Source organism: Anomaloglossus baeobatrachus, chromosome 3, assembly GCF_048569485.1.
Source record: "Anomaloglossus baeobatrachus isolate aAnoBae1 chromosome 3, aAnoBae1.hap1, whole genome shotgun sequence".
Lineage (NCBI taxonomy): Eukaryota > Metazoa > Chordata > Amphibia > Anura > Aromobatidae > Anomaloglossus > Anomaloglossus baeobatrachus.
The window spans coordinates 329,647,978-329,666,068 of NC_134355.1; the positions used below are offsets into that span (position 1 = coordinate 329,647,978).

The 18,091-nt window shown below is 45.8% G+C and overlaps 1 protein-coding gene across 1 annotated transcript in view; it reads left to right on the forward strand.

Moving 5' to 3' along the window:
* The first annotated feature begins 591 nt into the window (after window positions 1-591).
* Window positions 592-18,091, forward strand: part of SNX3 (sorting nexin 3) — a 61,297-nt gene continuing 43,797 nt past the window's right edge. The window contains exon 1 of the mRNA XM_075338365.1: window positions 592-861. Coding sequence (XP_075194480.1) covers window positions 700-861 — 162 coding nt within the window. The 5' untranslated portion in view covers window positions 592-699. The remainder of the gene's footprint in view (window positions 862-18,091) is intronic.

Genomic DNA, 18,091 nt, shown 5'->3' on the forward strand with positions numbered 1-18,091 from the left:
TTCAGTGTTTCATGAAGCGCTCCGGATTTGTCAACTCAATACAAGTCTATGAGAGCCTCGATCTGGCTCTCATTGAGATGCACTGAGCGCTGGTGACGTAACTTCAAACTTCTGGTCAGTTATGGGCACAAGATGGCGCCGTGGGATCGAAGCGGCGTCTGTAAAAAATTAAGCTGGTGGAAAGTGAGCATATGACAGGGCAAGGGGATTAATATGCCACTTCAGGGTGGAAAAATATAGCTCAAACAGCCGGAGTGGTGCTTCAAAGGGGTGTGTATGACTTTCTAACATTTTCTTTACGTGGATGGGGTAGAATGAAATGGTAAATGTGTGTGGTAAAAAGCGTGGCCTACACTGTTGTAGTAGAGCACTGCTCACTGTGCCCATCTTTGTAGGTACAGGGGTATCCTCTGGAGCTGGTTAGTGTCGAGGTGGTCTCTCCCCAGGCGGTCCCCACATGCAGGGCCGCTACTGCCCAGTACAGGCGCCCTCTCCGGACAGCCCTGTGCACTGCAGAGCAACTGCTAATCACGTGACTGCGCGCTCAGATGTCTCTGGTCACGTGTTCGCGGCAGTTTTCCGCCTCCTGCGCGCCACCGCCCCCATCCCTGTCACCTGATTGAGTTCGGCCGCCACTTCCGGCAGTAACTGGACAGCTCCTGATTCGTTCCGCCTGGGTCACCGGTCCTGAGCTTGTCAATGGCAGAAACCGTGGCAGATACCCGCCGCCTGCACAGCAAACCACAGAATCTGAATGACGCGTACGGGCCGCCAAGCAATTTCCTAGAGATAGATGTGAGCAACCCGCAGACGGTCGGGGTGGGCCGGAACCGCTTCACCACATATGAAGTCCGGCTGAAGGTGAGCAGAGCTGTGTGGTGTTACCCGGGGAGCACTACCGGAATGTGCAGTCACGTGACCGTGTCCTGTCAGTGCAACCGAGCTGTACAGAGCTGTGTGCAGTGCCACATACCAGCGTGAGGTACCATCCTATACCCCATGGGCACAGTGTACAGACCCATGTGTGCTGTGCCACCTATCACCCTGAGGTTAGTAAGGTGCCATCCTATACCCCATGGGCACAGTGTACAGACCCATGTGTGCAGTGCCTCCTATCACCCCTCTGAGGTTAGTAATGTGCCATCCTATACCCCATGGGCACAGTGTACAGACCTATGTGTGCAGTGCCTTCTATCACCCTGAGGTTAGTAATGTGCCATCCTATACGCCATGGGCACAGTGTACAGACCTATCTATGTGTGCAGTGCCTCCTATCACCCTGAGGTTAGTAAGGTGCCATCCTATACGCCATGGGCACAGTGTACAGATCTATGTGTGCAGTGCCTTCTATCACCCTGAGGTTAGTAAGGTGCCATCCTATACGCCATGGGCACAGTGTGTACAGACCTATGTGTGCAGTGCCTTCTATCACCCTGAGGTTAGTAAGTTGCCATCCTATACCTCCATGGGCACAGTGTACAGACCCATGTGTGCAGTGCCTCCTATCACCCTGAGGTTAGTAAGGTGCCATCCTATACGCCATGGGCACAGTGTACAGATTTATGTGTGCAGTGCCTTCTATCACCCTGAGGTTAGTAAGGTGCCATCCAATAACCCCATGTGCACAGTGTACAGACCTATGTCGGCTGTGCCTCCTATCACCCCTCTGAGGTTAGTAAGGTGCCATCCTGTACCCCCATAGGCACAGTGTACAGACCCATGTGTGCTGTGCCTCCTATCACCCTGAGGTTAGTAAGGTGCCATCCTATACCCCCTTAGGCACAGTGTACAGACCTACGTGTGCTGTGCCACCTATCACCCCTCTGAGGTTAGTAAGGTGCCATCCAATAACCCCATGTGCACAGTGTACAGACCTATGTCGGCTGTGCCTCCTATCACCCCTCTGAGGTTAGTAAGGTGCCATCCTATACCCCCATAGGCACAGTGTACAGACCCATGTGTGCTGTGCCTCCTATCACCCTGAGGTTAGTAAGGTGCCATCCTATACCCTCATGTGCACAGTGTACAGACCCATGTGTGTTGTGCCTCTTATCACCCCTCTGAGGTTAGTAAGGTGCCATCCTATACCCCCTTAGGCACAGTGTACAGACCTACGTGTGCTGTGCCTCCTATCACCCCTCTGAGGTTAGTAAGGTGCCATCCAATAACCCCATGTGCACAGTGTACAGACTTGTGTACTGTGCCACCTAGCCCCTTGAGGCTATGGTGCAGGTTTAAAAATTTGCCACATGCCAATTCTTTCATTATGGGTTTTAACCTTTGCAATACATAAAGTCAATCCACTGAGAATCTGTAACAAAATCCAAAATGAAATTCACACTTAAAAGGAATCTGTCACCAGGTTTTTGCTCATCTGAGAGCAGCATGATGTAGGCAAAGAGATTCTGAATCCAATGATCTATCACTTAGATTACGGGGTGCAATGATTCTAAAGGGGGCTTTACACGCAGCGATATCGCTGGTGAAAGCACCCGCCCCCGTCGGTTGTGCATCACAGGCAAATCGCTGCCCGTGGTGCACAATATCGTTGGGAGCAGTCACAAGGACTTACCTGCCTAGCGACGTTGATGTGGCCGGCGAACCGCCTCCTTTCTAAGGGGGCGGTTCGTTCGGCGTCACTAATCGGCCGCCCAATAGAAGCGCAGGGGCGGAGATGAGCGGCCGTAACATCCCGCCCATCTCCTTCCTTCCTCATTGCCGGCGGCCGCAGCTAAGCTGTAGTTTATCGTTCCTGAGGTGTCACACATAGCGATGTGTACTGCCTCGGGAACGATGAACAACCTGTGTCCTCAGCAATCAACAATTTTTTTGAAAATGAACAACGTGTCAACGATGGACGATATGGTGAGTATTTTCCATAGTTAATGGCCGCTCGTTGGTGTCACACGCAACGACGTCTCTAACTATGTCGGATGTGCTTCACTGAATCCGTGACCCCGGTGATATATCGTTAGATACTTCGCTGCGTGTAACGGGGTCTTTACACAGAGTATTTTCATTTAGCCGAGCAAGAGAGCGGAGAAAGCTGCCCACACCAGGCTTTGTGTGTACATTGTCTACAGACAGTGAACTTCTAATCAGAGGAGGGGGGTGGAGTCAGATGAGTGCCCTATGCACCAGCTAGTCACAGCAATAGCAATAATAATCAATGGGATGATAAAGCCTTCAGTTTAGATAAATAGCAGCACACAATGTGACATGTGACACATCCATTAAGGTCCAGTCACACTAAGCAACTTACCAGCGATCCCAACAACGATAGGGATCGCTGGTAAGTTGCTAGGAGGTTGCTGGTGAGATGTCACACTGCGACGCTCCAGCGATCCCACCAGCAACCTGACCTGGCAGGGATCGCTGGAGCGTCGCTACACGAGTTGCTGGTGAGCTCACCAGCAACCAGTGACCAGCCCCCAGCGCAGCGTGGAAGATGCTGCGCTTGGTAACTAAGGTAAATATCGGGTAACCAACCCGATATTTACCTTGGTTACCACTGCACGGAGCTACACGTGCAGAGAGCAGGGAGCAGCGCACACTGAGCGCTGGCTCCTTGCTCTCCTAGTTACAGCACACATGGGGTTAATTTCCCGATGTGTGCTGTAGCTACATGTGCAGAGATCAGGGAGCAGCGCACACTGAGCGCTGGCTCCTTGCTCTCCTAGTTACAGCACACATGGGGTTAATTTCCCGATGTGTGCTGCAGCTAAATGTGCACAGAGCAGGGAGCAGCGCACAATGCTTAGTGCTGGCTCCTTGCTCTCCTAGTTACAGCACACATCGGGTTAATTAACCCGATGTGTGCTGCAGCTAAATGTGCACAGCGCAGGAGCCGGCACTGACAGTGAGAGCGGAGGAGGCTGGTATCAAAGGTAAATATCGGGTAACCAAGGACAGGGCTTCTTGGTTACCCGATGTTTACATTGGTTACCAGCCTCCGCAGAAGCCGGCTCCTGCTGCCTGCACATTTAGTTGTTGCTGTCTCGCTGTCACACACAGCGATCTGTGCTTCACAGCGGGACAGCAACAACTAAAAAATGGCCCAGGACATTCAGCAACAACCAACGACCTCACAGCAGGGGCCAGGTTGTTGCTGGATGTCACACACACCAACATCGCTAGCAACGTCACAAAAGTTGTTCGTTAGCAGCGATGTTGCTAGCGATGTTGCTTAGTGTGACGGGGCCTTTAGTTCTGTTTTAACCCCTACAGCCTGCTGTACTCAGATAACATAGCAAAAACCTGCCGACAGATTCCCTTTTACACCCTGGTTTTTGATGGGAATTTTTTTTTTCGGTGCTGATATTCCATAATTAACATTTTATGTGGGCATACAACCATAGTGTGAGCAGAGGATACATGTATTGAATTGCGTGTAGATAAAAAAAAACAAAAAAAAGCTTTCCTTGTAAACTGTACCATACATACGGTATGTAGTATAGTTTCCCCCCACGGCAGAAATCTCCAACCTGATTCTCTTCCCTACCTCCCATTTTTCCTTTTGGTCAGTGGCAGTTTAAGGCTATATGCACACGTTGCGTACAGTCACTGCAGACATTTCTGCAGTGATCTGAAGAGCACACGTGCGCTTCAAGTCGCTGCAGAAAATGTCCGTAGTGAAAAAAAAAAAAAGCCGATTCCATGCGCTCTGCCTGCAGCTCCTGCCATAGACAGAGCAGGAGCTGCCGGCAGAGCGCAGGAAAGACGTGACATGTCACTTCTAGAACGCAGCGCTTCGGGCAGCAGCCGAAGCGCTGCGCTCTAAAACGCCACGTGCGCACGGCCCCTGCACAATCTCCATAGACTGTGCAGGGGACGCAGGACGCATGCAGTTACGCTGCGCTACAAAGCGCAGCGTAACTGCATGTATTTACGCAACGTGCGCACATAGCCTAATAACCCAATACTCATGTATTGTACTATAAATTGTCACTGTTCTTTGGTGCCTCATCCCTGAAGATGTCAGCAGATACTTGCTATGGTATAAAGGTTTCTTTCTCCAGGAACTCTTCTATAAATCGGCCAAATCTTTTGCTGCCAGAGAAGTCCAAAAGACTATTTCGGTTTTGTCATATTCACCAATAGAATGTGAAGCCATCATTAGATTGGGACTGTATCAGAAAATCAGTGTCGGGGATACCGTGCGAAGTTCACTTGTATAGTGCGGAATGTGTCAGGCACATGTTATAGAATCCTGACAACAGCGGATATGCTTCTTATATCGCAGACAGGAGAAACCAAAAATCCAACAGGTACCGGTACATATTGAATTATCAGGGGTGGGTATTACAAATAAAATACCAGTGTATTTCTAACCCCATATAAGACACAAAATGTAATTAAAAAAACCCTGAAAAAATGGGAATTTTTATGGCTAAAGTACAAAAAACTTTTATTGTTTACAAGTTAAAAAAACCACTTAAGAAAAATGTTCATAGACACCGGCACTTCTGGGTTCCAAGAAAAGACATAGTTAAGGTACATACAGTTTAGTACCAAAAAATTGCACTGTGAACATGTACCATTGGTGCATACAATTTACTTACTGGAAGGAAAAGTTAGGTGTGAATATACACGATTGAGTATAGTTAAACAACCAGATTTAGATGGACAGAGTACACCACCAGTGTGTGTGTGTGTGTGTATAATATATATATATATATATATATATATATATATATATATATATATATATATATATATATATATATATATATATATATATATATTATACACACACACACACGAGTATTTGCTGTTATAGCGAGAGTGTATATGATACAGAGGAAAAATAAGGAGTCTTTTAACATAAAAAAGACAAAACGGGGTCACACTGATCAAAGTCAATACAATTTACGTGCACAAGACATATTCAAGTGTGAATATGCACCTATTGGTTATAGCAAAACAAATAGTATAAATAGGCATAGAGTGCTTCATAACTCACAATTTTTGCCTATTGTAACATACTTCCACCACTACTGTGGTAAAGCTTCTATTACAAATTCAAACACACAAAAATCTGTTATAGATATACAGATTTTTAAGAAAGCTCAAGGAAGTCAGAAGTAAAAATACTTTTTCTTTATTGAAATATCTTCTCTATTAAAAAATACATAGATACAAAACTCCACTGTATAATACCCATGGACTGGTCAAAACAGGTCAAAAATTAAACAATGATCCCGCATTAACATATGGATTCCAGGATTCATGATGCCCCATAGTTGAAATAAACATATATAAGGCTCTAATGAAAATTCAAACTTCCTTTTTTCCAAATGCAGGGTTACTTAGTAAACAATAGACATAGCTACATCTCATGTGGTAAGTAATTAAGTGCAAAATACCATATAACAATTCCCTATGCCACTATGGGATTCTCAATCTATTTAATACATTCCCAATTATGCAAACGGAATGTAATAGTGTTAGGGTTGCACCATAATACGCCACCCAGCTTTCAATGAGAGTAGTGACCCCACTGAACCACCACAGAGATCACTAATGTCCGTTACCTATTAGGAGACCTGAGATCCACGTCCTGCGACCCCCAACACGTGTTTCGCCTTTTCTTCTTCAGGGGGCGTCAAGAAGAAGAAAAGGCGAAACACGTGTTGGGGTCGCAGGACGTGGATCTCAGGTCTCCTAATAGGTAACGGACATTAGTGATCTCTGTGGTGGTTCAGTGGGGTCACTACTCTCATTGAAAGCTGGGTGGCGTATTATGGTGCAACCCTAACACTATTACATTCCGTTTGCATAATTGGGAATGTATTAAATAGATTGAGAATCCCATAGTGGCATAGGGAATTGTTGTATGGTATTTTGCACTTAATTATTACTTACCACATGAGATGTAGCTATGTCTATTGTTTACTAAGTAACCCTGCATTTGGAAAAAAGGAAGTTTGAATTTTCATTAGAGCCTTATATATGTTTATTTCAACTATGGGGCATCATGAATCCTGGAATCCATATGTTAATGCGGGATCATTGTTTAATTTTTGACCTGTTTTGACCAGTCCATGGGTATTATACAGTGGAGTTTTGTATCTATGTATTTTTTAATAGAGAAGATATTTCAATAAAGAAAAAGTATTTTTACTTCTGACTTCCTTGAGCTTTCTTAAAAATCTGTATATCTATAACAGATTTTTGTGTGTTTGAATAGAGTGCTTCATGTATATAAATGAGTGCTTCTGTAAAAATAATTTTACGTATAAAGCACGTAGCAAAAATATTTTATTATTCTTTTTTTTAAAAGTGGCATAAATTAGGACATAAATGTACTCCAGAACTTTACAGCAGCTAAAGTGTCATTCTTAACATGCCTCTTACTACAGCGGACTCTTATCAAGACTGGCCAGTCTTTATAAATTGGGGCCTTAGGGTGCATTGACACGGAAAGATTATTGTGCACATGTGCTCGTTCTTAAAGGTAACCTGTCACTTGAAAAAGTGCTATTAACCTGCAGATGTGGGGTTAAGCTGCAGGTTAATAGTGCTTGGAACCTGCCCAACACCTGCATATCAAACCGCGCTACCAGGAGGAAATTAACTTTGCTCCTCCCAGCAACTTCCGGATTTCAGTGACTGATCCCAGCACTGACTGACAGCCGGTTCTAATGCTGAGAGGCTGTAAATCAATGTGGAAGGTGCTGTTACATCTGCCGCTCTCGATACACTGAGCGGCAGTCGGTCAGTGAGGGGGGCACGGTTACAGCCACCGCTCTCCATACACAGTGCGGTGACTGATGACGCATCGGTGCCCCCCGATGTCTGAATGCTGCCGGGAAGAAAAAAGTTCATTACTTCCCAGCAACTGGATGTGATGTGGAGGCGCTGAGCAGATTCCAAATGCTATTACCCAACACATTAACCCCATATCTGCAGGTTAATAGCTTTTTTTTTAAATTTATTTATTTTTTTTTCCCACGTGACCGGTTAGGCCGGGTACACATATCCAGCTTTTTGCCAGTTCGACTGATGCGGCGCATGCCAGTACAGTGTATACAGTACACTGGCAGCGCAACAAGCGCCGGTCACATGCTGTCATGTGAACATGTGACCCAGAAGTTGCGGCGCTGCCACTGTACTGTATCGTACTGTACTGGCGTGCACCGCATCCGTCAAACCGGCGAAAAGCCGGATATGTGTACCCGGCCTTACCTTTTTAAAGGTAATCTGACACCAGGTTTTTGCAACCTAATCTAAGAGCAGCATAATGTAGGGGTAGAGATCTTGATTCCAGCGGTGTTTCAGTTACTGGGCTGCTTAGTGTAGTTTTGATAATTACTGCTGATTAATCAGTGATTTTATCATTAGAGGACTACTTGGCGTGCTGCCAGGTAGTCCAGCATATTCATATGCTCTGTATAACTGCTAGATCTGCAGCAGAGAAAACATTGATTTTTATCAAAATGACAACAGGCAGCTCAGTAAGTGATACATCGCTGGAATTAGGTTTTCTGACTCTACATTAAGCTGCTCTTAGAGATGAGATTCACAATTAATGTTTCCATGTGACTAGACCGATGATGAACGACCAAAACATTTGTTCGTCAGGGGAAATGATCTTTTGCGGAACAGTGGCAGTGCGCACTGAAAGATCTATTAACCCCTTTACGACCGCCGATACGCCTTTTAACGGCGGTAAATAAGGGTACTTTTTCCGATCCGCCGCTTTTTAACGGCGGTCGGAAAAAAGGGTCTAGCGCCCCCCAGAGTCAGAAAATTTCCGGGGTCTCAGCTGCCGGGGGTAGCTGAGACCCTGGAGATCATGATTCTGGCCGGTTTTTCCGGTCCCCGCTCACCTGATGACCGGTATACACCGTATACCGATGATCAGGTTACAGTAAATGACCGCGCCGGTAAAAAATCATTTATCTCCCATCTGGCATGATCAAACATGCCAGATGGGAGATAAATCTTTTTCCCGGTTCCCTCCGGTCCCCCGGTGTCCCCAAAGTGCCCCCCCCGACCCCCAACCCCCTCCCGAAAATCCAAGATGGCCGCGCGCACCGGCGATCACAGCAGCGCGCCGGCCGCATTTCCACTGTTCCTATGGTTTCTGTCGCATGTGCCATCACACATGCGACAGAAACCTGCTCCCTAGGCCCTGCCGGGATCCCCCCTACCCTCCCCCTGGTGTCCCCCGGTGTCCCCCGGTGTCATACATACCGGAGCGCTGATCCCCCGCGGCCCCCTCCTCCTTCTCTGCAGACTCCGGTCACATGTGCCGAGCAGATGACAGCTTCCTGTGTTCAGAGAGCTGTGCTGGCTGCTGCTGCACAGAGTCTGCAGCTGTGACCCGGGGAGAGTGGGTGCAGATTCTTTGCACCCACTCTCCTCAAATGGAGGGTCTGCCCTCCTAGAAAATGGGGGATACGTTCCCTGAACGTGTCCCCCATATTCTAGAAGGTCCAGAGGCGACGTGGGACATCCAAATGGATTATTGTGGATTTTTTTTTTTCTTTTCAATAAATTGGTCAATCAGGGAATGTTTGGGGAGTGTTTTTTCAAATAAATTTTTTTTTGTTGTCAATTTTTTTTTTATTACTGTCAATTAGTTATGTCGGGTATCTGATAGACGCCGTGACATAACTAATTGCTGGGCTTGATGCCAGGTGACATTACACACCTAGTATCAACCCCATTCATTACCCCGTTAGCCAACGCACCAGGGCGCGGGATGAGCTGGGGCGAAGCGCCAGAATTGGCGCATCTAATGGATGCGCCACTTCTGGGGCGGCTGCGGCCTGCTATTTTTAGGCTGGGAAGAGTCCAATAACCGTGGCTCTTCCCATCCTGAGAATACCAGACCCCAGCTGTCAGCTTCACCTTGGCTGGTGATCTAATTTGGGGGGACCCCACGTTTGTTTTTTTTTTTTAATTATTTATTTATAAATAATTAAAAAAAAAAAACAGCTTGGGGAGCCCTCCAAATTGATCACCAGACAAGGTGAAGCTGTCAGCTGTGGTTTGCAGGCTACAGCTGTCTGCTTTACCCTAGCTGGCTATCAAAAATAGGGGGGACCCCACGTCATTTATTTTAATTATTTTTTTTTTTTTGGGCTAAATACAAGGCTAGGCATCCTTTAGTGTCACATGAAAGGCACTAAAGGGCGCCAGCTTAGAATATGCAGGGGGGTGGGACGTTATATATGTTTGACATCTATCCATTCATCCATTGTAGCATTTTACGCTGTGTGCCCACAATCAGGGTTTGCAACATTTTGGGCGCAGAGTGTTTTCCCTGCGTCCATAACGCTGCGTTGTGCAGTAGAAGCACAGTGGCAGGATTTTTAGAAATCCCGTGCCCACTGTGTTTCTTTTCTCCGCAGCATAAATCGACCTGTGGCGCAGCTTCCCGAGCCTCAGGATGTCAATTTATGCTGCGGAGATGAGTGTTCTTTGCAGGTAGAATAGAACTAAAGTCCACAGCAGCCTGAACCCAAATCGTGGGCATGGGCAGCTGCGTTCTCCCGTGGACAACACTCACATTTCTGCAGGAGGCTGACACTGGGTACTAGACGCCGTGTCGCTGGATCATGGCCACATAGCCTAAAGGCTACTTTACACGCTGCGATATCGGTCCCGATATCGCTAGCGTGGGTACCCGCCCCCATCTGTTGTGCGACATGGGCAATCGCTGCCCATGCCGCACAACATCGCGCACATGCGTCACACATACTTACCTGCCCGGCGACGTCGCTGTGACCGGCAAACCGCCTCCTTTCTAAGGGGGCGGTCCGTGTGGCGTCACAGTGACGTCACTGAGCGGCCGCCCAATAGAAGCGGAGGGGCGGAGATGAGTGGCCGGAACATCCCGCCCACCTCCTTCCTTCCTCATAGCGGCCGGGAGGCAGGTAAGGGGAGCTTCCTCGTTCCTGCGGCGTCACACATAGCGATGTGTGCTGCCGCAGGAGCGACGAACTACATCGTTACTGCTGCAGTAACGATAATCGAGAATGGACCCCCATGTCACCGATGAGCGATTTTGCACGTTTTTGCAACGATGCAAAATCGCTCATCGGTGTCACACGCAGCAACATCGCTAATGCGGCCGGATGTGCGTCACCAATTCCGTGACCCTAACGACTCCGCATTAGCGATGTCGCAGCGTGTAAAGCCCCCTTAACAGTGAGAAATTTTTTGCTACAGCAACAGTTTTGTGAAGTACCTGTGGATTCAAAATGTTTACTATACTCCTGAATAAAATCCTTGAGGGGTCCAGTTTCCAAAATGAGGTCACTTGTGGGGGGTTTCTGATGTATAGGTGCCCAAGGGGCCCTGCTAATGTGACATGGTGCGCGCAATTTACTTCAACTTTTCCAAAATTCAAATGGTGCTCCTTCCATTCCAAGCCCTCCCATTTATCCAAACAAAGGTTTTTGGCCACATGTGTGGTATCCCTGCGCTCACAAGAAATTAGATAACAACCTGTGGGGTACACGTTTTGTTGTTGCCTCTTGAAAAAGTGAAAAATGTGTCGCTAAATCAACATTTTTGTGAAAAAAATGAAAATTTCAATATGGCAACCTAAGCTTATCAAATTCTGTGAAGTATTCGTGTATTCAAAATGCTCAATATACACCTAGATTAAAGCCTTGAGGGGTCTTATTTCCAGAATGGGGTCACTTGTGGGGGACCTCCACTGCTTAGGCACCTCAGGGGTTCTCCTAATGCAACATGGCGTCCGCTATTGATTCCAGCCAATTTTGCAGTCAAATTGCACTCCTTCTCTTCTGAGCCCTGTAGTGTGCCCAAACAGTTGATTTCCACCACATACAAGATATCAACAAACTCAGGAGAAATTGCGCAATAAATTTCATGGTGATTTTTTTCCTGTTACCCTTGTGAAAAAAAAAGCTACCTGGTTGAAGTAACAATTTTGTGGTAAAATTTTATTTTTTTATTTTCATGGCTCAACGTTATAAACTTCTGTAAAGCACCTGGGGGTTCAGGGTACTCACCAAACATCAAGATAAATTCCTTGAGGGGCCTAGTTTCCAATATGGGGTCACTTGTGGTGTTTTTTTGCTGTTTACGTACCTTAGGGGTCCTCCAAATGCGACATGGTGCCCGCAATCTTTTTCAGCCAAATTTCCTTTCCAAAATTCAAATATTGCTCCTTCCGTTCCAAGCCCTCCCATTTCTCCAAACAAAGGTTTCAGACCACATGTGAGGTATCACCGCGCTCATAAAAAAGTGGGTAACAAACATTGGGGTCACATTTTTGGAATTACCTCTTGAAAAAGTGAAAAAATTGATGCTAAAGCAACATTTTTGAGAAAAAAATGAAAATTTTCAATGTGACAACGTAACGTTATCAAAATCTGTGAAGTACCTGTGTATCCAAAATGCTCACTATACCCCTAGATAGAAGCCTTAAGGGGTCTAGTTTCCAAAATGGTGTCACTTGTGAGGGGTTTCTGCTGTTTAGGTACCTTGGCGGACATGTAAATGCAACATGGTGCCCGCAATCTATTTCAGCCAAATTTGCTTTCCAAAATTCAAATATTGCTCCTTCTGTTCCGAGCCCTCCCATTTGTCCAAACAAAGGTTTCTGACCACATGTGGGGTATTGGCGCGTTCATAAGAAAGTGGGTAACAAGTTTTGGGGTTCATTTTGTTGTGTTATTTCTTCTAAAAGTGAATAAATTTGGGGTAGAGCAACATTTTAGGTAAAATTTTATTTTTTGCTTTTTTTCATTCCACTTTGCTTTAGTTCCTGTGAAGCACCTGAAGGGTTAATAAACTTCTTGGATGTGGTTTTGAGTACTTTGAGGCGTGCTGTTTTGAGAATGGTGTCACTTTTAGGTATTTTCTGTCACTTAGGCCTCTCAAAGTCACTTCAAATGTGATGTGGTCCCTAAAAAAATGGTTTTGTGAATTTTGTTGAAAAAATGGGAAATTGCTGATGAACTTTGACCCCTTCTAACTTCCTAACCCCAAAACATTTTGTTTCAGAAATTGCGCTAATGTAAAGTAGACATGTGGGAAATGTTATTTATTAACTGTTTTGTGTGACATAACTCTCTGGGTTAAGGGCATAAAAATTAAAAGTTTGAAAATTGCAAAATTTTCAAAATTTTCATCAAATTTCCGATTTTTTCACAAATAAAAGCAAAAAATATCGTTCTAAATTTATAACTATCATGAAGTACAATATGTCACGAAAAAACAATGTCAGAATCACCGGGATCCGTTGAAGCGTTCCAGAGTTATGACCTCATAAAGTGACACTGGTCAGAATTGCAAAAAATGGCCTGGTCATTAAGTACAAAACTGGCTTCGTCCTAAAGGGGTTAAACAAACGCTGATTTTTAAGTTTGCTGATCAGCGATTGTTTGTGCCATCGATCGTCCCTTACTCTATTGTAAACCCGAGAAATGGGGGTGAGCTCCTGCATTAGTCAGTTGACTTTCAGGAAAAAATGTGCCTCCTCTAAAGTATGTAGGAAGGGCTTGGTGGAAATTGCTGATATTCTGGATCACATATAAGGCTGTGTGCGCACGGTGTGTTTATTCATGCGTTTTAAACTGCAGCGTAAATGCATGTGTTCTGCTTCCTCAGCAAAGTCTATGAGAAGTCAGCAAATTCCATGCGCACGATGCTTTTTTAAATGCAGCGTTTTGGATACCAAATATTTGACAAAATCGATGCGTTTAAAATAGCAGAATGTCACTTCTTTTGTGCGTTTTGGTTGCATTTTGCACCCATTGACATCGATGTCGGTCTCTGTCTGTCTGTCGGTCTCTCCCTCTCTCTTTCATACTCACAGATCACCGGCGTGGCGCTGCACGGCGTTCACACTGCTTTGGTGGCTTCTCCTGCTTTTGAAAATGCCGCTCATTATTCCATCTTGTATTCACTGCTTCCCCTGCCCACCGGCGCCTATGATTGGTTGCATTCAGACGCGCCCCCACACTGAGTGACAGCTGTCTCACTGCAACCAATCACAGCCGCCGGTGAGTGGGCCTATATCGTGCAGTGAAATAAATAAATAATAAAAAAAAAACGACGTGCGGTTTCCCCAATTTTGATACCAGCCAAGATAAAGTCACACAGCTGAAGGCTGGTATTCTCAGGATGGGGAGCCCCACATTATGGGGAGCCCCCCCAGCCTAAAAATATCAGCCAGCAGCCGCCCGGAATTGCCGCATCCATTAGATGCGACAGTCCCGGAACTCTACCCAGCTCATTCCGAATTGCCCTGGTGCGGTGGCATTCGGGGTGATAAGGAGTTAATGGTAGCCCATAGCTGCCACTAAGTCCTAGGTTAATTATAGCAGTCGTCTGAGACACCCCCAATGATTAACCTGTAAATTAAACAAAATAAACACCTACGCCCAAAAAAATCCTTTATTTGGAATAAAAGACAAAAAAAACACCCTCACGTTCACTACTTTATTAATCCCCAAACAGCCCTCCAGGTCTGACGTAATCCACAAGAGGTCCCACGATGCTTTCAGCTCTTCTACATCGGAAGCTGACAGTGAGCGGCCACAGACCAGGACCGCTCTCTGTGAGCTTCACGCAGCAACTGAAGTGAGTCGCGCCATCAGCGATGACGTCAGTCAGGTTACCCGCGGCTACAGCTGGATCCTCCAACTGTGACAGCAAGTCGCCTGAGTGACTGAAGTGATCAGCGGTGCCGTCACTGAAGAGATTTGCGGTCTCGGGTCGAGGACTCCAGCTGGCCGCGGATCACCTGAGTGACGGCACCGCTGATCTTGCAGCTCACTTCAGTCACTTGGGATTTGCGGTCACCGGTGAGTCCTTCACCGGTGACCACAAATCGGGCCCCGACACACAGACAGCTGCGCAATGACAATGTAGTCGGGTGAAGTTCATCCGAGTTCATTCTGATCGCGTGGCTCTGTCTCGCAGCCAGCCATGCTCTATGGGGATGTAGCAGAGCCGAGTGGGTACGCACTGTCAAAAATGCATCCAAAATGTATTCAAAATGCATGCATTTTGGATATATTTTTTTTTGTCAAACGCAGTGTTTACACTTGTCAAAAACGCTGCAGTTTGTCATTTCAGAAGGCAGTGTGGGCACATAGATCGTATCGTGTGACGCCCGCATTAGGCTATCGTGCGATCGCACAAACGATTGTACCTGCCCCTGTCGTTTGTGCGTCACGAGCAATTAGTTACTCGTGGCGCACAGTCGTTAAACCGCCATCACACGTACTTACCTGCTGAGCGACGTCGCTGTGGGCGGCGAACATCCACTTCCTGAAGGGGGTGGGACGTTCGGCGTCACAGCGACGTCACACAGCCGCCGGCCAATAGAAGCGGAGGGGCGGAGATGAGCGGGACGTAAACAAAGCGCCCACCTCCTTCCTTCCACATAGCCGCGGGACGCAGGTAAGCTGTGTTCATCTTTCCCGGGGTGTCACACGGAGCGATGTGTGCTGCCCCGGGTACGATGAACAACCGGCGCAAAGAAAAATAAACGACTTTTTAAAAATGGGCGACGTGTTAACGATACACGATTTGTAACCGATTTGCGAACGTTCAGAGTCGCTTGGAGGTGTCACACGAAACGACGTCGCAAACTATGCCGGATGTGCGTCACGAAAACCGTGACCCCCGACGACATATCGCACGATAGATCATCTCGTGTGACGCCCGCATTAGAGTATTTTTGTACAGTTTTGATTGCAAAGTGGGAGAGAGAGAAGGGAAATAGGGGAGGTCTGCTATTCCTTAAGACCCCCCCCATGCTTGTTTTCCCTATCGGGAGACTGAGTTGCTGCCAAATCTCTGATGCCGGTTTATCTCTTGTGAGAACACAGAATGAAGCTTTTGAAATCCACCATGCATAATCCTTCGCTCATACACATTTAATGGTTGGTCGGTTCCACAGAAATCGGCACATTTAGTTGACGTTTATCTAATCTGATTTCACCTTCTTAACTTTCTGTGAATCATTGCATTACCCGTAAAGCCATAAATATACTTGTAGTTTGGCATTGTTTCAATCCACGCTATTGCTCCAGTGAATGGGTGACTGTTCCCACTGACGGCAGTCACTGAGACTGGTCGTGATCTCACACTAGTAAGATCCAGCAGTGTGAGATTTTTATTAGGCTGAGGCTATACAATGACATGTGCAACAGTAAATATTTATGTAACTTGTCTGTGACTGGAGCTGGTTTTGTTTTGTTTTGTTTTTTATGTTAAAGGGGTTTTCCAACAAACTACATTTTAATCAATGGATCTTGGAATAATAATTTCTACAATTGGATGTGTTTTAAAAAAAAAAACCAAAAACCTCTGCTGAGATCTTATATACAGTGCCTTGCGAAAGTATTCGGCCCCCTTGAATTTTTCAACCTTTTTCTCACATTTCAGGCTTCAAACAAAGATAAAAAATGTTAATGTTGTGGTGAAGAATCAACAACAAGTGGGACACAATTGTGAAGTTGAACGAAATTTATTGCTTATTTTAAACTTTAATAAAAAATAATAAACTGAAAAGTGGGGCGTGCAATATTATTCGGCCCCTTTAAGTTAATACGTTGTAGCGCCACCTTTTGCTGCGATTACAGCTGCAGTCACTTGGGGTATTGTCTATCAGTTTTGCACATCGAGAGACTGAAATTCTTGCCCATTCTTCCTTTGTAAACAGCTGGAGCTGAGTGAGGTTGGATGTAGAGCGTTTGTGAACAGCAGTTTTCAGCTCTTTCCACAGATTCTCGATTGGATTCAGGTCTGGACTTTGACTTGGCCATTTTAACACCTCGATACGTTTATTTGTGAACCATTCCATTGTAGATTTTGCTTTATGTTTGGGATCATTGTCTTGTTGGAAGACAAATCTCCGTCCCAGCCTCAGGTCTTTTGCAGACTCCAACAGGTTTTCTTCAAGAATGGTCCTGTATTTGGCTCCATCAATCTTGCCATCAATTTTAACCATCTTCCCTGTCCCTGCTGAAGAAAAGCAGGCACAAACCATGATGCTACCACCACCATGTTTGACAGTGGGGATGGTGTGTTCAGGGAGATGAGCTGCGTTGCTTTTACGCCAAACATATCGTTTGGCATTGTGCCCAAAAAGTTCGATTTTGGTTTCATCTGACCAGAGCACCTTCTTCCACATGTTTGTTGTGTCTCCCAGGTGGCTTGTGGCAAACTTTAAACAACACTTTTTATGGATATTTTTGAGAAATGGCTTTCTTCCTGCCACTCTTCCATAGAGGCCAGATTTATGCAGTGTACAACTAGTTGATTGTTGTCCTATGGACAGACTCTCCCACATCAGCTGTAGATCTCTGCAATTCATCCAGAGTGATCATGGGCCTCTTGGCTGCATCTCTGATCAGTCTTCTCCTTATTTGAAATGAAAGTTTGCATGAACGGCCGGGTCTTGGTAGATTTGCAGTGGTATGCTACTCCTTCCATTTCAATATGATCGCTTGCACAGTGCTTCTTGGGATGTTTAAAGTTTTGGAAAAGTTTTTGTAACCAAATCCGGCTTTAAACTTCTCCACAACAGTATCACTGACCTTCCTGTTGTGTTCCTTGGTCTTCATGATGCTATCTGTGCTTTAAACAGAACACTGAGACTATCCCAGTGCAGGTGCATTTTTTCGGAGAATAGATAACACACAGGTGGCTTATATTTATCATCATCAGTCATTTAGGACAACATTGGATCATTCAGAGATCCTCAATGAACTTCTGGAGTGAGTTTTAAAAGTAAAATGGCCGAATAATATTGCACGTCCCATTTTCAGTTTTTTCTTTTCTACAAAAGTTTAAAATAAGCAATAAGTATAGTTCACCTTCACAATTGTGTCCCACTTGTTGTTGATTATTCACCATAACATTAAAATTGCTATCTTTATGTTTGAAGCCTGAAATGTGGGAAAAAGTTGAAAAATTCAAGAGGGCCGAATACTATCGGAAGGCACTGTATGTGCCCCTGCTATCTACTGTATAATTGCAGCGTCTGACCGAACAGCGACATGGTCTAATCAAACCACATCTCCTTGGCCGGGGAGGAACCAAAAGAGTGCACAGACATTACAGCACGGGAATCATACAGACAGTGCCT